Genomic DNA, 20136 nt, shown 5'->3' with positions numbered 1-20136 from the left:
AGCATTGGAGGTAGACGAAAAAGATTCATATAATTGAGAATCAAAATTAAAGTTGCCAATGTCCAAGAGGTTCTTGGCAGCTTAAAGCAAATAATTGATTCAGAGCAGTCTTCCATGGGGATGTGTCCCTGGACGTCTGAGTGACATCCCAATCTCCTGATAACTTGGGGACTTGGAAAGGATGCCTCCTTTTTAGGACTGGGAAATCTGCTCTATTTTGGTACATAAAAAGTTAGCTTCTTAAGGAAAAAATGCTAAAATCTCCTCAGAAGAGAAAGGGGAAGGATGGTCAATGCAAACTCAGTGTGTTGCATTTACTTTTTAAAACCGCTACTGCTTTTAGTTAGTTTAAGTTATTTGAATAGCTGTCCCTATAATTCAGGAATTTTTTTGCCATCCCTGAAATTTTCTCCTATTCCCATGTCTCCCCCATCTAAAAAAATGGAGAAATACTAGCTCAGAGCCAATGGTAACACAATTTTGAGACTATTAATTCTGGTCTCAAATAACACAGATAGCAAAGGCAGCATCTGTCCCAGGTAAGTTCAAAGCTGACTGCTTTGCTAAAGAAATGCATATGAGGGGAGCATGACCATAAGAATATTTCTGTTTGCAGTGAATAAAACACCATTCCTATGATATTTTAACAAGTTAGGACAACTTCATAATTTTAAATCATCTACATCGGATGCAAATATTGTTTAAAAACAATAATTGAAAAAGATCTCTCTAAGTATTCCAAATACATTTCCTGGAAAGGAGTAGCAATCCAATGCACTAGGTAAGTATTAAAATCATGTATAGACACCAGCCAAAAAACCACCAGAAAACTTGGAGAAATTAGAATTGAAGAATATTCTAATTAAACTTGGGGGAGAAAATTTTAGTTACCTATTTGGTGTAAGAGAAGTATCCACTGAATTGTATCCTTGTTCGTACACATGATGTTCCCTGAATCATCATGGTTGCTGTCCAGTTTGTGATTATCATCCACTTGGTCCAAACTTTGCTTTACTGGCTGGTATGGATTATCTACTTTCAGAGAAAAATCAGCATTTGCATAAACAGTTCTAATATTGATTTTGAAAGTATCAATTACCACTTAGCCCAGAAATTTCAGCTCCTCTGTTGTACCAACTTTCTTGAAAATTCTAGTTACCTACCTGTATGTGCATATGGCATGTGATTGATATTTCCAGTTGTGAGACCTTCAGAATTCTGAACAAGACTACCGTCCTGATTTATTCGAGGTGTGGTTATAACAACACCACTACCCACAGATGAATCCATTGCATGGCAATCTGCTTTCAGCTTTGCGTATTGTTCCCTATTAACATTAACATCTACTCAAGATTCAAATTGAATGAACCAAGCATCAAGACTAAATTTCTAAAAGACATAGAGAGAAAAATATACCACTACAAAAAACTAATTCATACACTACTAAACAATCATCTCAATCTTCAGAAAGTGAATTTTTATAAAGTTATCCAAGAAAAATAGCAAATCAATATTGAGAGAATGACAAAGGCACTTCTCCAACAAATTAAAGCAATCCTATGCTTATCAAAGAAAAGAACTGCCAAACGTTGCAGCAGTAATGTAAATGGTAGACAACATACAGAATGTAGCTAACATGGTACAACCAAAAAAATTACATCTCATTCAAGCTTTTCATTATAAAATGTTGAATTTCCTTCACTGGTCATCAGTAAACTGTAAATCTAATTTCTTGAAGGAGACGAAACAAAGATAAATCATAAGACATTCATTTCAATTGGAAAAATAGCAGAACTGTACTAAAATTTAAAAAGAACTTGATTCTCAACTAAATGTATATGAGATATTTCGGCAATCATTTAACTTGAAACGAATTGCCTCAACATATCTATTACCTAGATATAAAGTCCTCTACAATCAGCAGCAGTTAATCACTTGTACATGTTTTCCCCATTTAAGTTTCTAATCAATTTTCCATTACAAATCTATAAAAGAACAGAAAGACTAAACAAACTTTGATTCCTACTCAATTCAGTATTGGAATATAAGTATGGGTCATCTTGCTTGTTAATGAATCCCTGTAGTGGCACTAAATTAATCAGGATTTCTGATTCTGCATAAATAGCATTAACCTTACTCATACCCATCAAATAACAACTGATAAATGAACCTGAAACCAGATCATGAACAAAGTATGTCACTATTTTGATAACATTTCTTACATAACTGAGGCTTACTTTCTTACTTCGGCCAAGTACACCGATTGTGCTTTTTGTATCTCAAGTTTTGTTCTTTTCAAATCCCATATATCAGCACCTCTATGATTCTTCAGGCATCAGTGTACAAACCATCCATAATATTAGAAAAAAAATTGGTCTCTTTTTCCAACTTCATGACTGATTAGAGACATCTTATATTCTTGGAATACTTCAAACTTAGAATAAGTCATCGCTATCACCATAGCTAAATGCAACCCTCGCCAATATCCTTAACATTAGTCCTGGGTTATTTTTAGATTGAGAATTTTTTTTCAATTCAATTTTGAGCTGGACTACAGAGAAATGCTTTGTAATTACAAATGAATAAAAAAATTGATGAATTAATATTAAAAGTAAAATCTAAAAAAATTCAGACGTACAGTTCAATTCAGAAATGGTTGGTAATTGCCAAAGGGGTTGTGCTCAAATGGCAAGGCCATAGGGTTTTTAAGATGGAGATTCAAACTTGAATCTCCATAGTGACATCTAAATGTGGAAGTTCAAGTGGTGACTCTTGGAATTCCATTGTAGCCTAAAAGTTGATTAAAGTTGAACATGTTGTATAAAGTCGAAGTGTGAAAGGAGGAGATCCCCTTCTAGCCTCCAGGCTAAAATTCCCATCTTACAAATAAAAAATGCTTAGTAATTACAATTGAAAAACTAAATCAAGAGGCTATTTTCAGATTTAGAATATTTTGTCCAATTCAATTTTGACCCAGACAAAATAGAAATGCTCAGTAATCAAAATTGATTCATTGAATTAACACATTTAGAAAGGACTATATATATTATAAACCATAGTTTTAGGACTCAAACTCGACGCAGACTTGGCAACTCAAAATAGGACTCAAACTCGGAACTCAGCAAAAATCTCGGCTAGGACTCAGCAAGGAAGAAAATTGTAGTTTTACAAACAAACAAATAAAATTAAATGATTTAGAGAACATAGGAGCCTAATTTGATTATCAATTTATCATAATTCAAAAATTACACATGTTATATGATTTCCAAACACTCAATATTTGAAAGTTCATTATTCAAATTTCATAATTTCATACACAGTTTCAAATTCAAATGTATAACATCATAAGTTTATAAATGTTTACATATAATGATATGTCAAAATGAGAAAAGCAACCAAATGCAATCTACATCTTTCACTTTCCTCTCCTAAAGTAACTCAATTTTTCAGACCTCAAACTAGAAGGTGCTACTGCTACAGTATCTAAATGATGATGAATTGTTCTTTGAACTTCAAAACATTCTTCGTCCTCCTCCATTGTATCCAATTCTGCTGGGGGTTTGGGAATGTAGACCCTAATGGGTTTGAGGGACAGCAATGATAAGCTACACAAAGTTTTAGATATGAGAAAAACCCAACGATATAAGGGGTGCAAAAAGAAGTGAAAAAAAACCCAACAATAGAAGGGTAAACAAAATTTTAGATAAAATATGAAGAAATGGGCAAGAAAGTGCAAAATGAAGTGAAAAAAAAATGAAAAGTTAAAAAAAAAAAAATTATGTTTGGTTGGGCGTGTATATTCACTGGCGAGAGTCCTAAGTTAAAAACTCGTGAGTCCGACTCCAGGACTCACGCGAGCCCTCCCCAGGACTCGGCGAGTCCGTGCCTTGACTCACCAAGACATGGCTCATGAGTACATGGCAATTGAAAGAATGAATTGATGGATTGATATAATGAGTAAAAGGTAGCAAATTCAAAATTACAGTTTCATTAATCTTTCCACCTAAGCTCTAAATGACCAAAACACCTCTAGCATGTTCAAACTAGTGCCCTCACCCTGGAATGGGCTTTCAATTCACTCATTAAAACTAAAGTTAGAAATCTAACCAATCCCTGTCAGACAATGACAACAAACATAACTCAATATAAGAACCATTCAAAATTGTCTCATTTCTAAATTATTATTTAATTTTTAGGTACTGGATAGTAATATTTTGGTAAGATACATTGCAAACATCTACCAGACAAAAAGACAGTCTGCTCAAGAAATCCTTCTACTCCTACTAAATCTTTCAGAAATCTTTCCAAGGAAAAGCAAACTTCATTTTAACCACCTTGTGAATGTTATTGTTAATCCTTTAGGACATTCCATCATAAAGTTCAATATTGTGCCTATATCAATAAAAATAGATTTCTATGTTGGGTGCTTAAGAAACATACCTTAATGGGCTGCAATAATTAGAATGCAATCCTTAAGCTAAGATGACACTAAAAGGCATATCTTTAGTGTTCCCCAAAAGCATGGAAGCAAAATATATAAGATACTCAGAAAAAAAATGCAAAGAGATAGACAAATGTAACTGTTGTCATTTTATGACACCCTTGGTCCATCAGTGAGAACCGATCAGAGATATGTTCTATGGACCAACGCTGCCTCAGTTGATCAAAGAGAAAACAATGGAATCATGAAGTGTGAAGTGTTGTCTTGACGGGTTCCCAAGTCTTCCCAACTTCGGTGACCCAGGTCTCCGAAGTTCCTAAGTCTTCTCTTCCTCGACCCCAGAACTCCAGAACCTCGAGGTTCCCAGGTTCCCAAGTCTTCCCAACTTCGGTGACCCAGGTCTCTGAAGTTTCCCCAACTTCGGTGACCCAGGTCTCCGAAGTTCCTAAGTCTTCTCTTCCTCAAATCCAAAACCCCCAGGTTCCCAAGTTCCAAAGTCCTTAACCCCCGAACTCCGGAACACCCAAGTTCCCAAGTTCCTAAGTCTTTGACCCCAGAACTTCGGAACCCCCAGGTTCCTAAATTCCTAGATCTTCAACCCCGGAACACTGGAACCCCCAGGTTCCCAAGTTCCTAAGTCCTTGACCCTGAAACTCCGGAACCCCCAGTTTCCCAAGTTTCTAAGTCTTCAATCCCGGAACTCCGGAACCCCCAAGTTCCCAAGTTCCTAAGCCTTTCTTCCTTTCTTTCTCTGGAACTCCAGAACCCTGAGGTTTCGAAGTTCTCTTCCCTTGCTTCCCTTCTTCTTTCCCAGAACTCCGGAACCCCGAGTTTTCGAGGTTCCTTCCTTAGCCTTTTTTTCAGTTTTCCGGAACCCCGAGGTCCCGAAGTTCCCTGCTGCTCTCTTTTCTCCTCCACGGAACCCCGAGGTTCCGAAGTTCTTTCCTTGTCTTCCCCACTTCGGGAACCCGAGTTTCCGAAGTCCTCGGACTTCTTTCCGACTGGCAACACTTCCGGGTGGCGTGATCAACACTCAAAGCTTTAAATGCTCCGACGACTTTTGTGACTTGCACCTTCTTTTGTGGAGCCACAAGGGTACATTTAATGTTTTTGGCAGGATTTCCATCAAGAGAGGTACACAGCCATACTTCTTGTAGTGACTTATGTCATGTCTGCATACTCTGACTTTGGAAGGTCAGTCAATCCACCCTTCTCAAGGTTCCCTTTTCAGGGTATGGCTAGGTTGCTTGCATGTACAGAAGTCAAGTGCATGCACTTCCCTGCACTCCCAAACTGACACACAGGGGTCATGATCACTCTTGTAACCATTTTTCTATGTAAAGGTTGTTAAGCCTCATTGTAAAGGGTTCTCTCCCTGTTGCCTTGAGCTTCCCTATGCTCTTTCTCTTCTCTTGAAGACTTGTAATTATTTATGCATTTCTGCAACTGTAAGTTTGGCCTTTGGCCTTTGAATGAATTGAAATTACATTCTTGCCTTCCTTCAACTTATGCATGATGTGTATGTTTCCTTACCTTCATCATAAGTGTATGTTTTGTGGCTCTTCTCTCCATATATGTTGTGTTAACTTGTTTTTCTAAGTGTGACGTGTGGGAATCCTTCTCCCCTCTTGACACTTAGCAAATTCTAACATCTATACATGCATTTGGGTCAGTCATACAACTGAAGTTTGTGCATCTCTTGGGTATTTCAGTTGATTCCTTGTGCCATTTCGGGTGGGGAGAGGAACAATCTCTTATCTTGGTGCATCACCTCCTTTCATTTTAAGCTTTTTTTCTCTTCCCTTTTCCTTTGCAATTTGTTAGGATAGTCCTAGGAGTTAGTTTTGCAGTGTTGAGTTGTTTCAACACCTGCACCCGGATTGAGAAGGAAGCCGACCTTCTCTGGAGATTCAACCCTCTTGTGCAAGGTCCCACACTTCGGGGTTGTTTCCATGTTTCACAAGGTTACTGAGTTGATAGCTCAGCAAGGGTGTGAGCTTTTGTAATTTTTGGCACGCCCGGTGGGACTTAATTTCAACATACATGCTAAGTATTCAGTGTTGTTCTTAGTGTCTCAACCTTTGGAGGCAACATCTCTCAAGCACTTGGCGACTCTCCTCAACAAGTCCAGTTCTTGTTCATGCGAAGTTCCTTCTTCGGAAGTCCGGAACCCCCAGGTTCCCAAGTCATCGCAACTCTAGAACTTCGCAACCCCGGAACCCCCAAGTTCCCAAGTCACTACCTCCTGAACTTTGGAACCCCCGGGTTTCAAAGTTCGTAGGTCGAGTTCCTGAAACCCCTAGGTTCCAAAGTGCCTAAGTCCTCAACTCCAAAACCCTGAGGTTCCGAAGTCATGCAGTCCTAAGCGCAAGCCAACTGAAGATTCGGTGTGTTCTTCAGTTCATCAAGCCTTTGGAGGCAACATCTTTCAAGCACCTGGCAACTTTGCAATCATTTGGTGGGTCTGTGATATGTTATCAGTCTCTGGTTGAGAAGGTCTATCAGCTCTCTTTAGGCATTTTGATAAACAAGCTCCATCTCTTTCAAATGCTTTAAAATGAGTTCATATAATGGGTGTACCTTCTATTCACCCCCATTCTATGAGAATGCCAACTATTTTTCCCCTCCTTACCAACAGGACCGAACTAGAATTGCTCCTAGTTTCAACCCAAACAACTTCACTTCAATAGCAAGTGGGTACTTTCCTAATGCTTGCCACCCACCCACCCCTGCTCAACCTTCTTGGCAGCCCAACCAGCCCCAAGATGACAAAAAAAGGCAAATTGCAGAAATCAAAAGTGTGTTGCTTGATTTCACCAAGCAGCTGGAGGAGTTGAAGAGTCAACAGGAGTGGGATTTGTAGCAGGATCAGCTTGCTTATCAAGCTCAGCTTCAACAACAACAAATGGGAGCCCAAAGGCAACATGAGGATTTCCTTGCAAGGCAACTTGCCTCTGCTAGGAAGAAAGAAATTGAGCACCTAGCAGCCATAGAGATGCGGCTTATACAGGAGAAGGATTTTGCCCCTAGGATTCCTAAGTTTTAAATCCCAAGCTTCAGGCAGGGGAGACCTCCCAAGCCTTCAACTTCCCCCCCTGGTTTTAAAGTTCCAAGTTTCAAGGGAGCTCCAATTGTTGTTATACAAGAGCCTTCTCCTCAGTGCCTTTTGCAAAACACCCCACCACCTAGGCCCTTTCCTGATGTTATCTCCCTTTTTAAGGGTAGACCTATTGTATGGAGGATGGATGGTTCCCATCCTCATCATGACGAAGGGGTTCAATCAACCATTGGGAAGTCTTCATATGCACTAAAGGAAGAGGAATCAGCAATGTTGCAGGAGGATATTGAGAACAATCAGTTGTAGCAGCAGGTCATTGAACAAGAGGAGTGTGACGGTAAAGAGGACACTGTCCTCTCATTTGACAATCTTCCTTTCTTTATTGATCATGAGGAGAAGCATATGTCTACACCTCCCCTGGTGGTAGCCCTAGAGCAACAAGCTAGTCTTGAGGAGGGCACAAGGGGTAATGTTTTTGTTGCAGATTGCATGGCGGATGGATCGTGCCATGAACCTAAGGTTCTTGCATTATGTTGCCTGGAGGAGGAAACAAAAACAAGAGACAATCTGAAGATTTTAGATCTTCTTGTGAGTTGTCTCATAAACCTGAGATTTGTGTTGATGAGTTGGACATCAGCACATGTGATTATGATGTATGTTGCTTCTCCCCTGTCCTTGGAAGTGATGATGTTGAATATGAGGTCTTCATTCAAGGTGAAGATGTTTCTTTTGGCATTAGGGATGATGTGCCTAAGCTTGAATGTTTCACTTGGGACCAACATGCCAAGTTTGATGGCGTTGAGCAACAACATGTTGGTCATGCCGACAATCTTTTGGTTGTGCTCAACTTGATAGTATACCCGAGCTTCAAAGTTTCCAATTTGATGTGTCTAAAGAGCCCCTTTGTGCTGGCCAAGACAAAGATATGGTATACTTTCCATCACCATGTGAGTTCGAGGCCTTTTCTTTTGGTTTCAACTCACGCCAAGAGGAGGTCGGCTATTGTGGAAAAAATGATGCCCCCTTTTATAAAAGAGATGCCTTGTCTTTTGCAAGGAGTAGTTCTTTTGATGCTAGCCGACTCCTAAAAAACTCCCCCCTTGCTATTATGTGTATGCTTTTTGCCCCCGGATGTCTCAGGTGGCTATTTTCTATGGCTTCCCTATGGTGGCAAGGTAAATGGTGAAGTGTTCTTTTACCACATGAGTAGTATGTGTGATCTAATGCATCCATACAAGAGATTTCAACCATTGCAACTAGATGGTGAATGTAACAATGGTATGAGGGGGATCAGCTCCTCCAAACGGTTCCTCTTTGACAGAGGAAAAAACATTAGTTGCCTCTTATTGTAAAAATGTAAATATTAGTTAGGTTTCTTTTTTTCCAAGAAGTGCACGAGCATAGGTTGTTCCCCTTCAGAATGGCTGATCTTGATCCTTGCAGGTTACAGAGGAGAGAGTTTTCTTCTTTCTTGTAGTTGTGACTCTATGCCCAATGGATTACACAGGCTACTGATCAATATGCTTAGCAGGCAAGCATCCCGCAAAGGTCGCCAAAAATGTTGTCATTTTATGACACCCTTGGACCATCAGTGAGAACCGATCAAAGATATGTTCTATGGACCAGCACTACCTCAATTGATCAAAGAGAAATCAATGGAATCATGAAGTGTGAAGTGTTGTCTTGATGGGTGCCTAGGTTCCCAAGTCTTCCCAACTTCGGTGACCCAGGTCTCTGAAGTTCCTAAGTCTTCTCTTCCTCAACCCCGGAACTCCGGAACCTTGAGGTTCCCAAGTCTTCCCAACTTTGGTGACCCAAGTCTTCGAAGTTTCCCCAACTTCGGTGACCCAGGTCTCCAAAGTTCCTAAGTCTTCTATTCCTCAACTCCGGAACCCTGTTGATGTGTCTTTTATACACGATCAAACACAAAATAAAATACCTAAAGGTACCTTATCCTCTCTTGAACAAAGTTTCCTCGAATGCTAAAGATTTCGCCTAAGGATCAATCGAGGCAACTCCAAGGTTCTAGTATGTAGGTTCTCTACGTGTGGATAAGCACCAGTGTTCGTTTTGTTTGTTGTTTCATCAAGGGGCCTTACGTACTTTCTACGAAAGTTGGTTCTTGCAACTACTTTACCAATGAGGAAGTGGATTTCCCTAATACTAACTGATGTTTCAAAAAAAAGACAAAAGATAAGGGATTAGAGAGGGCTATGCTAAACTAAGCCTATGAATGACTAAATGAAGGACAATCTTAGTGAAACTCTAGCAATCTCAGTATTGCCATAGAACAACAACTCTACTGGAATCGGTGCGATCTTCTAAGGGAATTCAAAGATTTTCAAATCATTCATGAACATAGATACTATCAATAGAATACATATCAATATTCAAGTAATGATTGAACCCTAAACAATTTCAATATCTCCAGTTGACCACACAGGGCACACTTACAATTAGTATGAGGCTAGTGGTTTGGACTATGAGCTTCACTAAAAGATCAAGCACAACATTTATCATTCAATCTAACTCTAACATCTAAATACTATCTTCAATAAGAGTGATTCAAGAAGATAAACAACCATGTAAGAAGCCACAAAGATTGCAATAAAACACCATAACTTCAATGTTTCATTAATCTCATAGCAAAATATAACAACAATTGTTCAACTTTCTCTCTTCACCAAATTTGTATTCTCTATGAATAACTACTCTTCTCTGCTACTAATAAACGTATTCTTCTTAACCCCTTAAAATGAAATGAGTGAGAGCTTATATAGCATTCTCAAATACAATGAATGGCCCAAATTTAAAGAAGATCAAAGGCAGAGATTTTGACACCTAAACCCTAATTAGGGTTTGTTACAAAAATAACCCAGATAAACATCATCATAACATAGCCAATAGAAACTGGCACGAATAACGAGGAAGCATCCTCCAATAGGGATTGAATCGCCACATCATCTCAAAACAACTTTTCATCTAGAATTTTGTTCCCTTTTCCTTGTTCCTTTTTGGCATATTCAATGAATCTGGAAGTAATCCCTTCAATCTCTGCAATGGGAATCCCAGGCAGGTTCTTCGTTCGCTCTTCCAAGTGAAGGACCTCATCAAAGGCCGCAAGAAGAGTCATCTCCCATCCGTGCTCCAACTTATTTGTTTTCTCAATCAGGAACATAGTAGTATACATCTGATCTCGCTGCTCTTCTGTGATTATGCTATCTTCTCTACAAAAGATGACCTTGATCCTATCCTCCAATTCATGGATATCCACATCTGTTTCAATCTCTATCTTTCTATCAAGGATTGCACATAGTACATCAAACACCTTATCCTGAATAAGATGGATAGTGTCCTCAACTCGGTTGCACCTACTATTGATGTCCTTGAATAGAACCTCCTTCATTTGGAGCAAAGTTGACCATTGTAGGAGATTATGGGTTCCACCATCAATTATCCTTTCTTGTGCTAAAACCTGTCTTGATGTCTTCCTTACCACTTGCAATAATGGGATGGTAATGTCTCTAGTGTGAGTGAATGCATCGACAGTTACCACTATATTATGAATGATCTCAAGGACTTGGATGGCCTTGTGGACTGTTTTCATCATTCTTCATATAAATTCCTTGGCTACCATGTAAGATATATCAATCCATGTATCCATGAGTCGGGCTGAGTTCTTCATCTTTTCTGCCTGATTTATTGACTCGAGAGGGAGTGCCTGCAAGGGTGAGACTACTGGATCTTGTCGCCTTAATGGCTCATTAAGTTGGCTAAAATAATTCCTCCAAGCATTAATCTTCTTTTCCAACCTTTTATTCTTTTCTATCTCCTCTTTTAGTTTCTCATTGACTGCCTTCACTGAATCAGTCGCATCTTCCATGGCTTGCTCGGAGGTAAGTGGACCAAGATCAAATGTCTCCAAATCGTACTCCTCTACCATGATCTCATCAGCATAATTGTCCACCACTAGTGTAGCTATCTGTATCTTTCTGGAGCCTATATCATCTCTGGTCATTTTAGATATCTTTGTAGCTTTCTTCTTTTCACTCCCCTCTTGAGACTTGCCTAGAAGACTTTCCAAATCAAATACTTGCTCGTCATCTTCAACCACAACTACCCTTGTAAGTCTTTCTCTAAGCCAATCTGGAACGGAAGACCTTCCCTCTCTTACTTGCACTTCCTCAGGCAATGGTTGCTCGCCTCTAAAAGGAGATGTTGCTTCATCATCATTTCTTTCTTCTTGCTGACCATTATCACAAACTTGGAGAGGAAGAGACTAACTTGATGATTGTTGAAGTGTTTGTCCTTTGTCTTGTTTATCATTCTATACTGTGGACTCCATAGACTCATCTATCTCATACACCTTCTCTCTTTGATCCTCTCCTTGACTTATCTCCTTTTCATGTCTAGAAGAAGCACTAGAGGGATGATCAGGATTTACTCTATGTTTCTTCTTGGACGATTCTCTCTTTTCAGGTCCCTCCTTTCTCTTCGACCCCTTAGAATGAGAAGTGTTCTCACATGCACTCGCCTCTCCTTCATCCATTCTTGTTTCTAAGTTGAATGTTATAGCTATGTTTTGTTCCTTCAATTTTGGATGCTGGACATCCACCCATCTGCGAGTACAACTCAAGACTGGGTCCATCAATGCTCTCAAGTCCGCGACCTCTTGCTTATCCCAATCGATCTTCACTTCTTTGTCTTCTTTCTCATAGGAAGATTGTAGATATCTGCCACTGTCTTGTGCTTGATCCGCTACTCTATAAACTTTGCATCTCCTGATAAGATCTAAGGGCAATCAAGAGTGCATCCTCTTCTTTATTTCCAAATCATCCTGAGCATTTATCCAAAAATCCTCTACTTGGGACATATGCTTGTGTTTCTTCCCAATTGTTTCTTCCATATGACCACTAGGATCAAAATTATCTCTCAAGGCAAAAGATGTGAATGAGTAGAGATACCTCCTTTTCTGCATCTTTAGCTGCTTGAGAATTAGGACACACTTCAATTGAATTTCCAAGCGAAATGGGTATAGGGATACCATTCCCATGCTTATGTCTTGATGCCTTAGCACAAGTTGCCAACTGTCTAGTCACCTCAAGTAGTACTATCCTATCCGTAGGATACCTTGGCAACATATAAGGAGGTGAAGGACATCCATGAATTCTAATGTAGGTGAATTTAGGAAATTGAATGAACAACGCACCATGTTTCTTCACGAGCTCTTGAGCTTCTGGAGACAGTCGTTGGTGAATTCCTCCTTGTAGTGTCCCAGTGATATGCATTGTGAAAGTATCGTTGACTAGCTTGTAGTAATTCTTAGGTGGATGATGCAATTGGGCATAAGAATCACATATTCTTATCTCTCCGGGCCCTCTCCCAACAACTCCTCTGTGTGGTAGTCCCGCATACTCAAAACATCTGGCTAGAGAATATATAACATATGAGCTCATGTGGAATGACTTAGTAGGGACTAACCTTCTCAATTGCACGGCTAGGTTGTTACTGATAATCCTGGCCCAATTGAACATTTATTTCCCTTGAACGATTACTTGTATAAAGAAGAACATCTACCTGTCGAAAAAGAATGCTTGAGAGGCACCTACAATTCGATTAAGCATGGTTATCAAGTCTCTGAATTCTTCTTGGAAATCAATTTTGTGAGGTGTATTGGGTATCTTATTTAGGCGAGGCCTACTCTTGAGCAACCAATTCTTATTGACGAAATTCAAACAAGTATCAGGATCATCTTCGTAGATAGACTTGGCTCCTTCTAGGCTTTTATAGATCATATCCCTCTGCTCTGGAAGATGAAAAGCTTCACTTATAGCTCCCTCTGAGAGATAGGCAAGGATAGTCCCATCGTTGGCTAGAATTGTCCTCGCATGCGAATCATAGTGTCTGGCACATTCGATCATTAGTTCATGACACCTGACTGTGGGAGGGAAACCTGCTGCCTTGATAATTCCACTCTCAATTATATTCTTGGCTATGGGTGATGGCTTGCCTATGTAGGGTGCTTCTCAAAACTTCCTCACATTGAAGTTTCCTAAGTTGGTGTCTCCAATATTGCTCCACTTGGATGTGATCCTCGTCTCCAAGTCGTCACTCCTTTGATCTTCCTTAATGAGGGCTTGCCAGGTAGAGGATCCACTCGCCTTGGGGGCTGCCATTTGTTCCCTATGAAAGGGTTTAAGTTAGGTTTTAGGCATAGTCACAAAGATAGGCGATTCAAGACCTTTAAAGGAACAATTGAACTTCAATTTGAACATAAATGAATAAGCATTGATATTTTCACATTGAAATTACAAATGAATCAATCTAAATAAGAAGACCTATATTTACAAAAATAATCTTTATTGAACTAAATCAGATCTTCGTTCAAATTTAGACATTGAACATACCTCAAACTGGATCTTGATCTTTGAAAGAAATGAACTTGGAAAGAGGGGTAAATAATGTCTTGCTATTGAATTTACCTCCTTCCCAAATGATGTTCAAAGAAGTTCGCTCTCCTAAAAGCTTCAGGTCTGCACCTTAAGAAAATCAAATTCACCCTCGGAGGATTGCTGATCTTCTAGTTTGTCCTTGAGAGGATCAGGCCTGAGATTAGAAGTGTTGAACCTGCCTGGACCTGGCTTTTATATGATATATCTTTTGCCTTCCCAATCACCAATCCACTCAATAAAATTTGCCTTTGAAATTTGTCTTGATGAGTTCAGCTACTGCGCTTCGCTCTCCCTTTTGATTTCGCCCTTTGGAGATTCAAACCTGAAATTTGCTTCCTAATTGCTGGAATTCGCTTCTTCAAATCTGCTCCTCAAATTCGCTCTAAGTAAGAAATCGCTTGATTGAATGATTAAAGCTTTTAGGATCAACTCTCTTTTATAAGCGCCTTCACCACTCCTCTAAAAAGGCCGACTTTGCTATATATAAAAAAATTTATTATTACACCTTCTTGAGCTGGCCGACTTTGTAAAAAAAAAAAAATGCCTTGGCGCCAAAGGGTGAATATTTGAAATTTTGAATTCAATAAGTGTTTAATTTAGGCGAACTTGCCTCCTTAATTGCTCAAAATGATATTCTCTCAATGTTTTAGGTGAAGTATGGAACCTATCCAAGAAGTTCGCTTGAGTACCCTTGGAAGGACGGGACCTATTGAGAGAATTTCGCTCTGGACCCTTTGAAAGGGTCAAGAGCGAATTTTCTCTTTGGGCTCAAACTCTCCCTATTTCCTTCTACTTTGGTCTTAGGCCTGGCTTCTTGGTCTTCCCTCCATCTCTATCAAGCTCATCTGCCTTCAAAGTGATGTCTATTCAATGCTTTTGGTGGAAATTAGGCTATCCTAAGGATTTCGCTCTGGACCGTTTGGAAGGGTCAAGAGCTTAAGTAAATTTCGCTCTAGATCCTTTGGAAGGGTCTGGAGCGAAATTTGCATTTGAGGCTTAATTCACATCCCTTTTCACTTGGCTTTATCTTAAACTTGATTTTTGAATCCTTTCCTTGTCATGCATGACCACCATTCAAAGATTCTAGTGAGGATTTAGGTCATTTAGGGAATTTTTCTCTGGACCCTTTGGAACAATCAGGAGCTTGGATAAATTTCACTTTGGACCCTTTGGAAGGGTCGGGAGCGAAATTTGCTTTTTAGCTCAAATTCCTAACATTTTGGTCTTCAAGTTTGTTTCCATTCATTTATAAGGCTTGGATAGATCCTTCTTCATTCAATTGAAGCCTGGGAGCAAAGGCTATAGCCCAAGTTAGGACCAAGAGAGGTTCTTAGGACAATTTGCTTTGGACCCTTTGGAAGGGTCGGGAGCGAAATTCTTCTTTAAGCTCAAATCCTTAACTCTCCCTCAAATTCTCAAGTCAATTCCTCATAATTACATCCCTCCAAACTTGCCCATGCTAGCCTTTGTCGTTTGTGCCTACACTTTGATTATTTGCTTCATCATATCAACTCAGACTCTACAGAAGACAAGACTCTGGCCTAACAACTCACAACCTTGACTCATCTAGACTTAAACTCCTCAAGACCTCCTCTACAAAAAAAAACATTGCCCAACTTTCTAAGGCAAGATGTTGCTAAAATTACATCAGGGTTTAACGCAGAAAATAATGAATTCCCCAAGCTTAGGTCAGACTTTGCCTTGAAAGGAACCCTAGGCAAGCTCTACGAAGGAAACCCTACCTTACCTGACCTAGGCCATCACTATCTCACTCAAAACACCAAACAAGCAGAGAAAAGCTAAGCAAAGAGAAAGCAAGATCCAAAAAAAAGAGGGGGTCCCCATTTTGATGGGGCGATGTGTGAAATGGTCACAACAAACCCCCAGGTTCCCAAGTTCCTAAGTCCTTAACCTCGGAACTCCGGAACCCCCAAGTTCCCAAGTTCCTAAGTCCTTGACCCCGGAACTCCGGAACCCCTAGGTTCCCAAGTTCCTAAGTCTTCAATCCCGAAACTCAAAAACCTAGCTTCCCTAGTTCCTAAGCCTTTCTTCCTTTCTTTCTCCGGAACTCCGGAACCCCGAGGTTTCGAAGTTCTCTTCCCTTGCTTCCCTTCTTCTTTCCCCAAACTCCAGAACCCAGAGGCTTCGAGGTTCCTTCCTTAGCCTTTTTTTCAGTTCTTCGAAACTCAGGAACCCCGAGGTCCCGAAGTTCCCTGCTGCTCTCTTTTCTCCTCCCCGGAACTTCAAAACCCCGAGATTCCAAAGTTCTTTCCTTGTCTTCCCCACTTCGGGAACCCGAGTTTCCGAAGTCCTCGGACTTCTTTCCGACTGGCAACACTTCCGGGTGGCATGATCAACACTCAAAGCTTTAAATGCTCTGACGACTTTTGTGACTTGTGCACCTTCTTTTGTGGAGCCACAGGGGTGCATTTAATGTTTTTGGCAGGATTTCCATCAAGAGAGGTACAGGGCCATGCTTGTTGTAGTAACTTATGTCATGTCTGCATACTCTAACTTTGGAAGGTCAGTCAATCCACCCTTCCCAGGGTTGCCTTTTCAGGGTATCGCTAGGTTGCTTGCATGTATAGAAGTCAAGTGCATGCACTTCCCTGGACTCCCAGACTGACACACAGGGGTCATGATCACTCTTGTAACCATTTTTCTATATAAAGGTTGTTAAGCCTCGTTGTAAAGGGTTCTCTCCCTGCTGCCTTGAGCTTTCCTATGCTCTTTCTCTTCTCTTGAAGACTTGTAATTATTTTTGCATTTCTGGAACCGTAAGTTTGGCCTTTGGCCTTTGAATGAATTGAAATTACATTGTTGCCTTTGTGTAGGTTTCCTTACCTTCATCATAAGTGTTTATGGCTCTTCTCTCCATATATGCTATGTTAACTTGTTTTTCTGAGTGTGACTTTTGGAAATCCTTCTCCCCTCTTGACACTTAGCAAATTCTAACCTCTGTACATGTGTTTGGGTCAGTCATACAACTGAAGTTTGTGCATCTCTTGGGTATTTCAGTTGATTCCTTGTGCCATTTCGGGTGGGGAGAGGAACAATCTCTTATCTTGGTACATCACCTCCTTTCATTTTAAGCTTTTTTCTCTTCCCTTTTCCTTTGCAATTTGTTAGGATAGGCCTAGAAGTTAGTTTTACAGTGTTGAGTTGTTTCAACACCTACACCTGGATTGAGAAGGAAGCAGGCCTTCTCCAGAGATTCAACCCCCTTGCGCAAGGTCCCACACTTCGGGGTTGTTTCCATGTTTCACAAGGTTGATGAGTTGATAGCTCAGCAAGGGTGTGAGCTTTTGTGATAACAGTAACCTCACGAGGGATTCACTTTGTGGGCAATACCATATATATATAAACAATGATACTCATAATTGCCAATAAACAAAATATTTAAATACCTCATAATTTGCAAATTTCAAAATACTCATAAATTCATAATTCAATGATTTGTCAAATGTCAAAACACAATGAAAATTACAATCAATATTTAGTAATCTTCATATAACTCTTCATCAAGATCATTTAAGTCAACATTTGGCTCAATTTTATTTCAACTACAATGCCACTCTCACTAGCCACCTCATGTACAAAAGTTGCCTCATTTATAGAGACATTAACAGGCTAAGCAACTGAAGCATCTAAGTTAGCGCACTCAAGAGTTATATCCCAATTCTTTGTTACCTCCTCATTGTAATCAGGTCTTTTAAATGACAAGAGATGCAAGTTGGAGTGTACAAAGACCAAATCCTTAGTTTTTTTACACCCAATTGATTGCATTTGACTATGTGGATGGAGTATTGTTGTGACCATTTCACACATCGCCCCATTAGAATGGGAACCCCCTCTTTTGCTTTTGGTTTTGCTTTCTCCCTGCTTGTTTTTCTCTCTGCTTTTAGGTTTTTGAGTGAGTGAGTGGTATGACTGAGCTGGCTGAACTAATGCTAAACCTCGAAAGCTCATTTTTTTTGGATTTCATTCAAGCTAAGTCTAACCAAATTTTGGAAAATTGTTAGTCTACCTGAAGGTTCAAGATTGTCAATGAAATATACCTTTTAGGAGAGTCAAATTGGTTAGGTCAAGGATAGGATAGGTCTCAGGTCAGGTCTAGATTGAAGGAAGGGTTTTCTGGGTAAGGTCCTTTTTGTTTCTGAGTCTGAGTCAGCTAAGCATGGTCAGTGAAGAAAGGGAGTCCAGTTGGCCAAGTTAAATAGAGAATGAGATGGATTAAGGGCCTAAAAACCTAAAATTCGCTCCTGACCCTTCCAGAGGGTCTAGAGCGAATTTCATTCTACACACAATTTCTTGTTTTGAGTGGACTTGCAAACTGGTTCCTGGCCTTGAAAATGATCTAACCTTGCCCTGTGAAATGGTTTGAGACTAAAAATTGAGCAGTTTAGCCTGGAATGAAGATTTCGCTCCTGACCCTTCCAAAGGGTCCAGAGCTAAAATCTTATTTAAGCTTATTTGTCACTAATTTTGGCTAACTTTTTTGTGTAGGGTCTCTTGGAATCAAGATTGGACATCATTTGATACATTTGAAGATTTGGAAGCATGCAAAATGAAGAATTTCGGACAAGGAAGGCAATTTCGCTCTTGACCCTTCCAGGGGGTCCAGAGCGAAATTTTGAATAGCTCTCATCTTGCAATGAAAAAGGTCAAGTTTTGGGTATGAGTGAAACAAGGACAACTCCCTTTACCCTCCTGAGAAAGTTTCAACTTGAAAGGATGAAGGATTTCGCCTAAAACCTAAATTTCGCTCCTGACCCTTCCAGAGGGCGCAGGGCGAAAATCTTAGTAGAGGACATTTCTTCCTTAGTTTGGGCGAATTGGAGTATCAAAGGCATGATGAAAGGTGGAAAGAACATGATGAAACCCCTAGGCACATTTGGAGATGAAAGAATGGAGGAGTTTTGTCCAGGAAAGGCAATTTCGCTCCTGACCCTTCTAGAGGGTCTAGAGCGAAATTCCTTCTAAACACATTTTTTGGCCTTTCTTGGACATTAAATCCTATTCTTAGCACAGTGCAAGATGAAATCTTACTTAACAAAGAAGTTTCAAGGTGAAAAGTGAGAGATTTTGGTCAAAATTGCAAAATTCGCTCCTGACCCTCCCAGGAGGTCCAGAGCGAAATTCTCAAAAACACCTTTTTCTCGCAAGATCAAAACGATTTTTGTGGTTGGAGTGTGTAAGGAACAATCCTAGTTCTGCCCTCAAATTGTTGATTAAGGACTTCAGGAATATTGTCAAAAAATTCTGATGTAAACTTTTAAATTACTGGTCTGTGGTTTCAGTCTGGTATATTGGCTTGAAGATTATGATAAAATGTTCCAAAGACTTATAAATCAATGCTACAATGACTAAACTATAATCTAAATGCAAGAATGACTCATCTTGAACTTTTACAATGCACATATATGACTTCTATATGCAAACTAATCACCTATAGCCAAGTGACATTTCGTCATACAATTGGCATGCAAACTAGAGTATGGAAATGAGAGCTACAGCCATAAGCATTTTATCGAACATTTGCCATGCAATTCCTATTATGAAATGTTGACTTTCAGCTAGGGACATTAAGACAAACAGTTATCTTGCAAACTGAAATAAATACTACAAATATATCATATGCAACTCCTTTTTATTGATGTCCCAATTACCACAGATATGAAAGGGCCAAGACTCTTGGCTTACAGCTCAATATGATATGAAACAAAATACCCAGGTCTGAGTACAATGGCAGCATACAACCAACCTCGAATGTCTATTAAATACTGAAATTAAATGCAAGAGAACCTGATCCAATGAAGCGCCTACGTTGTGGGTAATGTAGCAACTCAAATACCATGTAAATTGTGAAGCAACATGTGTGGCTGCTGCTGCTATAGTACGTCCTCCAACAATTATAAATTCTGCCCAAATTTCAATGTCATGACAGCAGCAACTAATCTGGAAATGAGCAGCAATTAAAACCCTTGAAGAACCCTTTAGTAGACTCAACTAAGATGCAATATACTGTAGCGATTTACTATTCACGGGTATTGTAGCGCACTTTTCATGCGCACTATTCATGCACACTGTTCACGACACTGTAGCAGCAAATAAACCCTTTGTATGATGTTCTCAGTCTGCCATATACATATGTCCTCAGCTATGCCAGTAAATCTGAAAATAAA

General features: G+C 39.8%; 1 protein-coding gene across 1 annotated transcript in view; it reads right to left on the bottom strand.

Annotated features, from left to right (window-relative positions):
• LOC131066300 (rab GTPase-activating protein 22) overlaps positions 1-20136 on the bottom strand; it is a 263646-nt gene that overhangs the window by 101314 nt on the left and 142196 nt on the right. The window contains exons 4-5 of the mRNA XM_058001025.2: positions 1164-1327; positions 892-1032 (exon numbers count right to left, since the gene is read on the bottom strand). Of these exons, the coding sequence (XP_057857008.1) occupies positions 892-1032; positions 1164-1327 (305 nt within the window). The remainder of the gene's footprint in view (positions 1-891; positions 1033-1163; positions 1328-20136) is intronic.

This window comes from Cryptomeria japonica, chromosome 8 (genome assembly GCF_030272615.1).
Source record: "Cryptomeria japonica chromosome 8, Sugi_1.0, whole genome shotgun sequence".
NCBI classification, from domain to species: domain Eukaryota; kingdom Viridiplantae; phylum Streptophyta; class Pinopsida; order Cupressales; family Cupressaceae; genus Cryptomeria; species Cryptomeria japonica.
This window is presented reverse-complemented; position numbering and strand designations above follow the sequence as displayed.